The sequence below is a fragment of the Bos indicus genome, chromosome 18 (assembly GCF_029378745.1).
Source record: "Bos indicus isolate NIAB-ARS_2022 breed Sahiwal x Tharparkar chromosome 18, NIAB-ARS_B.indTharparkar_mat_pri_1.0, whole genome shotgun sequence".
Taxonomy (NCBI): Eukaryota; Metazoa; Chordata; class Mammalia; order Artiodactyla; family Bovidae; genus Bos; species Bos indicus.
Window position 1 is genome coordinate 24,716,998 of NC_091777.1, and position 12,145 is coordinate 24,729,142.

Sequence of the window (12,145 nt, forward strand, 5' to 3'; positions counted from 1 at the left end):
TTTCAGAGCTGAATGTGAAGAAGTGAGTGAATTCTTAAGGCAGTCACGGAGGTTTGGCTCAGAATTATCTACTCCAGTTTTCTTCGAGTATGATGACTTCCTTTTCCTGTGAAGAGCAGGAAGCTAAAACAGATTTCTCCAGTTAGTTTTCAGCTGGTGATCGAGGTTTGATTGAGCTTCTGTTTCAGATGCAGTCACGTGACACTTGAAATTTGAAATGAGAAAAATGGGATGCTGAGCATGCGTTTGACCAGTGTGGGTTACAGCAGAGGTTCTCTGTCTCTGAGGCTTGCCCATTTAGCAGAAATAGATTCTGGATGGTAGAAGAGCTGGCATGATGTGGGCCTCTGAAGCTACAGTGGCAGCTTCCTGGTTTTGCACAAGGTTTCTTGAATGGAGCAGTTAAGCTCTTCAGATCCAGTAGCAGTAGCTGATTCAGCGGCTCAGAGTCAGGCAGTCCTGTATTTATGTAGGTAATACAGGGGCCTTCTGGTTTCCCAAGCACCTACCTTCCTGATGTGGTAGGAGCAGCTCCTCTGTAGTATAGACCAGAGAAGAGATTCTGGAATTGCATCCTACAGGTTTTTTATTTAACTACCTTAGTAATTCTGTAAATCACCTGGCATGCTGTAATCCTTTTATTCCAGTTGTCTAGCAAATTGTCTAACCTGTTCTCTGCATCAGAATATTGACCAATACGCAGCCCCATGGAGAACATGCAGAGGCTAGGCCTTTCCTCTGTGGTGAATCAGCTTTACTAGTGTCCTCCATTTGGCCACAGAGGATTCTCTCTTCCATTTCTGAAATTTGAGCGTTTAGATTTCTAATTTTTATGAGACTAAGCCCCTAAAACACCTTTTGTTTTGCACTTTGAAATCTGTAAGCTCAAGACATCCTCGTATACTATATTATCTTCCATAATCTCCAGAGTAGTAAAGTATCTTTTATTTGCTTTGAAGATGAGACTGAAGTGCAGGGACTAAGTACTTACTAGAGTCACAGAGCTACTGGCGAAACTCAAGTCCCACTGTGGGGTCTTTTCCTGGTTAGCCATAGTCTGACTTATACCTTTTGAGATGATGATCTCTAGTTGGTGCTGGTTTTTCTAAAAGCATTTGCTTTTTATTTTTTAAAATCCTGTTTATATATTTTGGCTGCGCTGGGTCCTCGTTGCTACACATGGGCTTTCTCTTGTTTCAGCAAGTGGGGGCTACTCTCTGGTTTGGTGCTCGGGCTTCTCTTGTTGTGGAGCCCGGACTCCAGGAGCATAGGCTTCAGTAGCTGTGGCACCTGGGCTTAGTGGAATGTGAAATCTTCCCAGACCAGGGATTGAACCCGTGTCCTCTGCACTGGCAGCCAGATTCTTATCCACTGGACCACCAGGGAAGCCTGGTGCTGGTTTTAAATTGTATGGCATTATTTATTTTTAGGGACCCTTAAGGAATCATCTCATTAAAGGTCATTCTGTTGTTCTTCAGCCCGCAAACTCCTTACAACCTAAAAATATTCATGGACAAGGCTTGAAGGAGTCATTCTGCAGCAGGTTATCTTTCATAGTCCTGATCTATAGATTATAAACAGGTTATTTTCGCATTAATCTAATCCTCTTGTTATTGTCTCTGAGCTCAGAGAGGCAGAATGTTTTCCACAGGGTCCCAGTGCTTGGTAAGTTGCAGTGTGGAGTCTGAAACCAAGTAGTCATGGCCCTTTCTGCTATTTCAAACTGTTCCCCAGTGAGTAAACGCTGGATGAGATGAAAATTGTTCATAAAACATTAATCCAGGATAATGATACAAAGGATAAAATTTTTTATCCTCTTAGATGTCATTCGTGTTCAGCTTAGGGAAAAGAAAAGTGTTTGGTTATCAGTTAGTTCTCTATTTTGTTGCCGTATTTTTCTGTGGTGAGAGGATCTGAGTGCCTTCTAGAAGCCACAGCTTAAGTTCTGTTTTGTTGCTGAGTTTTGTTGTAGCTTTAAGTGAACGCTCTGCTTTCATTTAGAAGCTTGAGGATTCTGGTATCTGGGAGGATGCTTCTTGGTGTCCTTCTTCAGGGGATCTTCCCAGCCCAGGGAGCAAACCTGGGTCTCCCGTGTTGCAGGAAGATTCTTTACTGTCTGAGCCACCAGAGAACCCTCTGGTACATCAAGGCTCAGTTCAAATGCTCTCTCAGGAGACCTTTCCTCTCCCATGTCTGTTCTTTAACTCTTATTATATTCTATGTTTATATAAATCCTCTATTAAGTGAGAGCAAAGGCTGCATCTTAACCAGCTCTGTCCTCCTGTGGTGCTGTGGCAATCCCTTGAGCAAAGAAAAGCATCTGCTATTCTCCGTGAAGTGTCTGTTCTCAGTGAGCCTGTCAGTAGCTCCAGAAGTGAAAGAACTAGGAGCTCGACAACTATTACGCAAACCTATGGGCTGCCGTCTGTGGGGTCGCAGAGTCGGACACGACTGAAGCGACTTAGCAGCAGCAGCAGAAGTACTGTACCAGAATGATTTTCAGCATTATTAACATTTCATATCTTATAATTAGCAGTTACACATCTGCCAGTGCAGAGTCCTGTGATCACAAAACTAAGTCAGCTCCAGTCTCACTCTGACACTACTGTACAGTAAGACACCATGCAGCCTGGTGTTTTGCGTTTTTGCCTCTTCCCCATCTGGCCCCTGCCCACACTATATACTCTAGCTCATGAGTCATCTTTTCATCTGTGTGGTACAGAAATCTGCTATTCCTGAAATGAAGCCACATGGGCAAGTTCCAAGTAGTTTTCTAAACTATTCTTTGTGGACTGATTTTATATCAGAGAAGGAATCATCTGTTTTTGTAGGAATGTCCAGTTCACACAGGCTGAAGGGCCTGCCTCTGGTGTCACTCACTCTACGAAGAACCCTTTTAACAGGGTTTGTATTTTCTCATTCAGTTGTAATAGTGGAAAGTATATAATGATAGTGAAGAGAGATTGCAGCCAAAACTTATTTGTTGAGGAAATGCTGGTCTGGCATAGGCAGCCCAAGCTTTGTTATTTTTCAGTACTCTTTGGGAAAGAAATACACATTCAGAGGAGTTCGGGAGGCAAGCTATAAGCTGTAGAAAAGCCAAGTTCAAAATGTTAACAGCCTCTTTCTTGTCTGCATTTTTCTACATCTTTAAATGAGGGACTGAGATTATTTATAGGCTTCTTCCTTAAATACATAATTTTCCTTCTCAACAGAAATACTAATATGCTCTCAAAATAACTTTATGAAAATGCTCTTAATTTACATAATGGTTGACATGATAAAGGAAATCTGTCAAGGGGACTTGACCTTACACAGCTGTAGGGAGTGGCAAAGTCATCTAAATTTTCTAGTCTGATGCTGGAAGCTGAAGTGCACAGGACTGGCAGTCGCAAAGGATGTAGAGTTGGGAAGAACAAGTTGGAGCCCACCAGGACACATTAAAATCTGTCAGTTCTTGCCTGACCTTGATGGTGTAGGGGAGACCCTGCATCAGAGAAGTTGAAAGAAGAGCCAATGGAAAGTGGAGCAGTTGCAGGCGCAGACGCGGATTCACACTGAGCAAGTGAGCCACCAGCGAGGTTATTCAGTACAGTGTGTGTGAGGCACAGAATGACTACTGCTTCGTCCTGGCCCTCCGTATCTTGCACAGGAACTTGTGGCTCAGTCTAACTGGAAACCCACTCCAGTATTCTCGCCTGGAAAAATCCCATGGACAGAGGAGCCTGGTGGGCTATAGTCCATGGGATCGCAAAGGGTCAGACACAATTTAGTGATAGACTTTCTAACTGGAAAGAGGTTTTGGAATCCTGGGAAACGTGGTTCAGTCTAGCCAAATTGATACATTACACAGCACACAGAGGCTGCCACAGGCTGGTGGGATTCCAGGTGACCTTTATGTTTTTATATGTTGTGTTCTTCACAATGAACATGTATTACAGAGGTAATCTGATAAGAGCTATTCTCTTTGGGGGAAAAATATCTTCCTTTATTGAAAGGAATTATAAGAATTAAGAGATGACATTTTTACAGGTGAGCATCATAGTTTGTACCTGCAAGAAGTAAGTATAAAAAAGATGCCCATGTTGTAATTCCTCTTTTGCTGCTTAACAGTTGTCCACAGTGGCTCCAGGCCCTAAAAAAACTAAGATGAAGAATGAAATACTAAGGAAAAACAACTTCTTCATCACTGGGTACCTTCAGTGCAGAGAAGCGACCTGCAAGTTACATGATCCTTTGCAGCCTAAGAGGTACCGTAGGTGATGTAACTGACAGCAACATCACAGTCTGCCTCTCAGGGATTCTCTCCCCTTGGACACCAGAGTACTGTAGTGTATGGAAAATGTGTTGATAGGCCATAAGCACACTGAGATTAAGGAGAATGTAATAAGTACATTTTAATGCTTGTGTAGGATGCTAAGACTTAGACTCAGTGCTCCAGAGCTCTTAGATGTTACCTAGAACAGTGAGTCTCAAACTGTTTTCCATACTTGGCACACACCCGCTCAGCCCTATTCCTGGGTTTATGCCACTAACAGAAACATATTTTTATGTTAACAAAAGTAATATTACAGGATGACCTTCAGTGTGCAGGAACTTAAAAGGCAAGCTCGGAAATTTCAACCAACAAAGTAGTAGCTGTAATCCCACCTGAGTGTCACCATGCTATGGTTAAAATATTGTGGTCCCCAAACCAGTATGCACGAAAAACGGTTCCCACCATGTCAGTGGGAAAGACAATATATAAGAACCAGTTCTAGGTATTATTTTAGTTCATCTTTTAAAAATTATTGTTTTATAACAACCAATACTGAATATTAGTATAGGAAGTATGTAAAATTTATAAATACCCCATATAATAAACATACATGCTAAAACTTTTTTTTTTTACCGATTAAGGTGCAAGATCAAAAATTTTGAAACCATCAGCCTAAAGAAAGTGAAACTGTCTTCATTTAAATGCAAATTTTAGTACTCAAAGTTTTAGGAGATAAAAAGGACAAAGCTCAATGCTTTTCCTATTAATTTGTAAAATCCAAAATAAAAGCTACTGCAGTAGCTCATAATAAATGTAAAAAAGAAAAAGTTAACAAGGAGATAGCACTGGAATGGAATGAAAACAGCATCTTTCGATTAATGATGCAGTGACACTGAGCACCCATGCATGCACACCCATGCATGCAGGTGGCAGGCATCATACTATCCCCTTCAACAGTTCATGGGAAAAAGAAGATAACAAAGAGGACCGTCGCCTGGCAGTCCCACATGGCTTTAACACCTGGTCTCTTAAAGAAAGGCCAGTTTGACAGATGACCCTACAGTACTTGGGAAATGAAAGTCACACGAGATTAGAATCATTTGGCTACACTGGAGGCGCGACTCCAGCATGGAGCAGTCATGGGCACCTGGACACCACTGTGCAGGGCACAGCAGCCATCCTTGTCACTGACCATAAGTCTCTCGGGGCCACGTGGTTTCAGACCAGGCTATTTTCCAAGGGAATATATTAAACATTGTCTTAAGTCTATACAGTCCAGAGTCACAGTGAAACAAAGCCATGGGCAGTGAGAGGAAGCTACAGGGGCCCAGAATCAAAGGGGGTATTAGGTTCTATAATCCTCTAAACCAATGACATTGGGAAGCACAGAAACTAGTCATAAATTTATGACTCTCTCTCTCTCTCTCTCTATATATATACACACACACACACACACACACACTTTTAAAAAAACAACCACTGGAAACATGGATGAAGCTTGAAGATTTTACACTAAGTGAAGTTAAGCCAGTCACAAAAAGACAAATATTATTTGTCTTCTGAGGAACACGAGTTAGTAGATACCTAGAGACAAAGTAGAACGGTGGCTTCCACAGGCTGGGGGAGGGGGAGCAGGGAGTTACTATTTGATCAGGACAGAGGCGCAGCTGCGGAAGGCGGGAATGTTCAGCAGATGGACGGTGGCAAAGGCTGCACGACCACGTGAACATACTTAATGCCACTGAACGTACACTTCAAAGTGGTTAAAATGGTACATTTTATGTATATTTTACCTCACACATTTTCTAATCAATGAATAAGCCAATATGGAAAATGAAGAACTGAATGTTAAAGACAAAACCCTTTAAAAAAAAAAAAATCAAGAGGTAAGTACCTAGCTCCAAGCTCAAGGTCTAAACCGATGACAATCATTATGAGCCCTACTAAAGGACAGTCATACACAGTTTTAAGAGCGCTGTCAAACAGGTCATCTTGTGGCTCTCCTTCATGCAACGTCTTAACTCTTACAGCTGGGCCAGTACTCAGGAAAGGTCTTTTTCCAGCTTTGGCCTGCTTTGTCATTCGTAATAGACAAATGAAAAGTCCCAGAAGCCTGTTCTGTTTGGGAAGCTTTTCTTTTGTTCTAGGCTTCGGTGGTTAATGTGCTTGACGAATTTCAGAGTTTCTCTGTCTCTGTAGACCAGTGCCAAAGAGTTGTTTTCTGGATTCACTGTTAGCAGCTGAAACAGGTAAATACAAGGATACATCAGAACACAGATGATTCTCACCTCTTTTCTTAAACAGATGTTTCCATATCAAATACTCAAACTCTGGTGACAGGGATCTTTTAAAAGATCCTTTATTAGTGCTATTGCTCTGGCTGTCAAGACGTATTCCAGCAAGCCCCATTCCAGTACATCCCCAGAAAGGTTTTACCTAATGCATCTAGGTTTTCCTACCTTCAAAGAGTCATGAAAATGTACCACCTGACTCTTCATTTACTTGGAATTTCTCAGCTGGGTAGAATGCCTAGGGATTATCCTTTAGCATCTTTACTGCATGCTGAGTACTTTCTGCTAGAAATTAGAACCACTGCCAGACAGAACATCATGGATTTATCAGCTAAAGACACTGGCAGAAAGTCATAAAAGTTGGGTCGCTGAAGAATGAAAACATTTTTAAGAACTAAAAAGGATGGTTTGCTATCAGAAGCAACTTACCTCTTCGTCTTCTCCTTTGGCAATGTAGGAGGTAAAGCCACCATACTCTGGCTCCCAGCCTTACAAAGGGCAAACAAACAGCATTCAGAAAGCTCTCACCGCAAGAGTTACATCATCTGTTTGAATCATTGATTCCATGCTGCTTAACACTGGGGGATCTGGGAGTTGAGTCATACCCAACTCTGACTTAAGAGCTTGAATTTATCATTCAACCAACACTGAGAACCGAAAACTAAAATATAAAATATACCTGGAAGGACACTTACATAAAAGCTCTGGGGGGTTCCTTAGGAATTATTATTTGGTCCATCTCCTATACCTTGGTCACGGGTACAAATAGTACTCTGAGCTGGAAGACTGAAATTCATGACCCTTAAGACCCTTCCAACATAGAGCTCCTATGATCTGAGATCATAACCAAGGCAGATAACTTGTGAATTGGTTCAGTTAGAGAGGGTCTCTCGGGAGCGACTGTCCCTCTTACCTTCACAGCCACAATAGAGCAGTAAGTCCAGGGCAAATTCAGTCTTGCTGTTGTCATGGATTAAAGTGTAGTGACCAGTCTTCCAATGCCTCAGTTCCCCCTGGCATGTGGGAACACTTGATTCTAAGAAAATCGTAACAGGAGGTCAGAAAAAAATACCTTGATACCACTTCTAGATTGCAAAAGAATGATAATTAGGAGCAGTACAGCACTAAAGAGAAACCATTTCTATAAACCTAAGCTGACCTGTGGCTCTATTATAACATTATATATAATGCATCAGCCTTATTATGAAAAAAAGTTGACTTTATTTCTCTTTACCATGAATTTCAGATGGAGTATATACTTTAGTTGCCCCCCACTCCATTTTTTAAAATAACGTTTAATTATTTAAGTAGAATTTTTTAGAGCAGTTTACAGAAAAACTAAATTTCCCAGAAAGTACAGTTCCCCTATCCCTGTCACACACAAACCCTGCCCCTCCCTATCAGTTTCCTCTAGTGTTACCATCCTGTCTTAGTGGGATGGTTACAGCTGACCAGTATGGAGAGACTAGTATTAACGGATTTCCACAGTTTGCAGTTAGGGTTCTCTCTTGGTATGTACATTTTACTGGTTTAGTGTCATGTGTCCATTCCATCTGTTTAAAAGATGATTAAACTTCCTTTGCTTTTAATAATTTCCTTCTACCTATTTGTCCAAGTTCAATCAAGTTTTTCTTAGGGTGATACTGGTTCTCAGCAGAAAGAAACCACTCACCTTCCGCTCCTTTCTGTTCTTGTGTTTTAGAGGAAGTTTAGGCAAAACCAATGGTATTTCTCTCTACCATCTGTACCACTGTTAGCCTAATAAAACTGTTAGCTGGCTGTGCTTCCTGCCCAGAATGCGCTTCGCACAGATCTGTCTTGTCATTCAGACCCGAGCTTCGGATGACAGAGCATCCAGACTGCCCTGCATCCACGAGAGAGCCCTGGTCAGTCCTCCACACACAGCCCTACTCAGGTTTCCTGCACCGCAACTGCCCTTATTTGACATCTTGTTGTTTGTGTAGCATTTAATCTCTCGCCTCTCCCCTACTACAATATATGGGCTCAGGGAGATCTGAGACCTTGTCTGTCTGCTTCTCCAAGTCCAGAAGCAGGGCCTAGCACAGAGTACATGCTTAAGAAATACCTGTTGAATGAATAAACCACTGAATTGTGAATACCTAATGGTAAAAAAGGACAGAACATAACAGCAGCTCACCTTTCTTTGCTTCGTCTTCCTCTGGGTCCGTCGGTCCCTCGCTCTGTAGACTGCTGTCGCTGGTGGCCGCCCAACTGTTCTCTGGCTCAGAAGAGCTGTGACTAGTCCCTTCTTCAGTGTTCTCAGCAGCAGAGACTGCATCTCGCTCCTTTTTGTCCTCAGGCTCATCTTCTGAAGGTGCCAGGAAGTGAAGCTTCAGACCTGTGAAGTTGGAGAGCAGCAGGAACATCGCCTCGGAGCGGAACAGCGCCATGCAGTCCCTCAGGATGTCAGGAAGCTGGCTCTCCTCAGCCTTCTCGTAAAACCTGTAGGGCAGCAACGCAAGGTGCTCATCAAGGTGTTCATCACGTTACATGGATGGAACATCACTCACGGGATGAGAGCTGATCATTAGCTTGGTACCTCTCTTCCTGAACCTTGGCATAGCTTACTGAATCCTAGTTTGTTACTTAGTGAGATCCTAGACTTCCCTGGTGGCCCACTGTCTAAGAATCCACCTTGCAGTGCAGGGGACACTGGTTCACTCCCTGGTCTGGGAAGATCCCACATGCTGTGGAGCAACTACTGAAGCCCATGTGCTCTAGAGCACGTGCTCCGCAACAAGAGAAACCACCACCACGAGACACCATTATGCCACTAGGAAGTAGCCCGCGCGCCACCACTAGAGAAAACCCGAGTGCAGCAACAAGGCCCAGCAAAGCCAATACATAAATGTTTAAAAACCTGAGGTATAAAAGACATATAACATTTAAAAAAACAGATTCTGTTAGGGTCTCCTACTGGATGTGCCTGAGAACAAAACATTAGGGCAAATGTCCTATAATTAGAGGTGAGCCTCACAGACAGACCAGGTAGATGCTAAATGCAGAAGTAAATGTCCTCAACGATGAGTTCTACCTTTTGTTAGGGGGACCTCGGCTGCTCCATTCCACACGTCCTCTCTCCAAAGCCTCACACACCTCTGCAAATTTCTCAGGCTGGAGAATGAGAAAATGAAGCAGCATTCAGCAGAACTTTCTACATCCCACACTGGTTGCTGCAGCTACAGCAGCTCTGCAGAATCATTCTGGCCCATTCCCAAAAGGGCCAGGTGACCTTCTTCATCCCTTTCGCATCAGATCCCCCAGTCCTGACAGGGTGAAGCCAGAGCAAAGGCTGGATAAATTGTCAGCATGCTTTAGCCAAGAGACCTGAGTGTCAATTTGGGCCATTACCTTATGTACCTGTATGTCTTATGTCAAACTACTAGACTTCTAGGAATCCTGCATTTATAAAACAAGGATCCTAATGCAGATTCTTTAATTCATGTGAGGAGAAAAACTGCATTAATGTAGTTATAACTAATTAAATTTATACACTATACATTATAACTGATACACTGTTATAATGAAAATGTCTATGTAATAATACAGATTCTTTAGGCCTCTGCTCATTCCCTTCATTTAATCAGCATTCTAAATTTAAAAAGTTCAGTATAGTACAAGAAACTAATTAATCTAAACAATCTCCATAAGAGGCTTTCATAAGTACTTGTTTAAATGCAGTTTCCCAAGGAGTGCTCTACAAACAGTAATCCTATCAGTTGTGAAACAAGAAAGGATCCTAAGGCAAGTTTACGTAAGTTGAATTAAATAGGATTAAAAAAGTTAATTTACTATAATACTTCTCAAATTCCTTAATATGCTATTATCTGCTATATAATTCCAAGAGGCAGGATGCAGTGTGTCTCAACCTTTTCTTAATGGAGGGACAACTCTTGGGACTGTGATTCCATGGAACCCAGGATCACCTGGGAAGCACCACACCTGTCTGCATGATCTCACTCAGCCCTCAGGACAGCTCTTCAGGACAGGCAAAGCAGCTATTATCCCAGTTTAACTGGTGATGAAATACAAGCTGAGACCTTTAGTGATTTGCTGAGGTCAGTAAAACCAGAGCCAGGACGTGAATATAGTCTTGTGACTTCTAACCTAGGTCTCTTTCCACTGTAAGCTGCCACCTCGTCATTCTCAAACATGTATTACTAATTTGTTAATTAGTAATCTTTCTATTATTTAAAAGTAATAGCACCAGTCATCAAAATGAATAGGGTGGGAACTACATACCACTCCCCCACAGTATACAAGTGTGTGAGTGAGACAGAGTGTGTGTGTGTGATTAAGAGCGTAGAGAACTGGGGAATAAACACCCAAGAGACTCAGCCTACTAACATGCAACTGGTACCAATGTTAGCTAGTATCATTTCATCATTTGAAAAGGATGATATAAAATTCTAACCAGGAACAGAACAAAAACTAAAAGCTCTCTAAGTGATGCCTGTTCACCCACCCAAGAAGCAAGGCTATGTGCCAAACATGGTATTGTCGGACAGGATTTGCTGGCCTACCTGAAGGAATTCTTTTAGGAGAATTTCAGAGCTTTCCTCAAATTCTTCTTGAATTTGAGCTTGGTATTCCATGTCAAGATAAGTAGGGTTGATCCAATCATACAAAATTTCATGCTGGAAAGGAGCAGCAGATGTGAAGGGTAAGTTAATAATTCCCTCTGCTTTTGTTCTGCCACCATGTCATACCAGTAAAATAAGACTCCATACTCCCAATTCAGGGGGCCTGGATTCAACTCCTGGTCAGGGTACTAGATCCCACATGCTGCAATGAAGACCCAGTGCAGCCAAATAAATAAAAAAGAGAAAAGCAAATGATATGCCACAGCTTCTAAGAAGAGAATCCCAGCAACAAGAATTTATCCTTACATCTTGTGGGATGTGAGGGCTCCGAGCTATGAGAGGCTCAAAGTAGGTGGGAGGCCTGGTCAGTGAAGGACCATGAAACCAGCCGCTGATGGACAAACGTGACTTTTCTTCAGACAAGACCTCAGACACCTGAGAGGACAAGACCAGCAGCACATCAACATAAAGATAAGGGGGGAAGATTACTAGCTACGGCCCACTAATTTCAGGACCCTTCACACTAGGTGTGGAAACCACCTGGCTGGGTAGTCCACCCGGAAGCTGCCACGTTTAGAAACTGGGAGACTGAAAAGCATGCTCTTTGGCACTTATGTGTTTGTGGCTTACAGTCTTTACCTGGTGAAAGGATACTGGAGACACTTCAAAGAAAACCAGTGTGTTCCACGAAGGGATAAGGGACTTGACAATCTGCTTCGGCTGAAAGTGTTCTGCGCCAGGAGAGAACACATCCATAAACGAGCTTCATCATCATTAACCACTTCCAGGCTGCCTTGTTTCCACCTTGACAATTCGCAAATTTCTAAGGGTAGCTAGATGTCCCCTTTAGATCCCCAAATGCCACCCGCTTCCATCTGTTTCTCTTAACACAGTTCTGCTAGGCGACATCTGTTCTTACTCCACCATGCATTACTGATGAAAGCTGGAAAAAGTTCTGAACGATTTCTGGAGTCAAGTTCTGGTGTCAGTCA

General features: G+C 42.5%; 1 protein-coding gene across 2 annotated transcripts in view; it reads right to left on the reverse strand.

Moving 5' to 3' along the window:
• Positions 1-5,750: 5,750 nt before the first annotated feature.
• The window catches only part of OGFOD1 (2-oxoglutarate and iron dependent oxygenase domain containing 1), a 30,203-nt gene continuing 23,808 nt past the window's right edge, over positions 5,751-12,145 (reverse strand). For both annotated transcript variants that reach the window (XM_019979540.2, XM_070770591.1), the window contains 8 exons: positions 11,793-11,884; positions 11,460-11,588; positions 11,094-11,207; positions 9,605-9,684; positions 8,708-9,012; positions 7,463-7,585; positions 6,979-7,037; positions 5,751-6,498 (listed from right to left, as the gene is read on the reverse strand). In XM_019979540.2, coding sequence (XP_019835099.1) covers positions 6,337-6,498; positions 6,979-7,037; positions 7,463-7,585; positions 8,708-9,012; positions 9,605-9,684; positions 11,094-11,207; positions 11,460-11,588; positions 11,793-11,884 — 1,064 coding nt within the window. In that variant the 3' untranslated portion in view covers positions 5,751-6,336. The remainder of the gene's footprint in view (positions 6,499-6,978; positions 7,038-7,462; positions 7,586-8,707; positions 9,013-9,604; positions 9,685-11,093; positions 11,208-11,459; positions 11,589-11,792; positions 11,885-12,145) is intronic.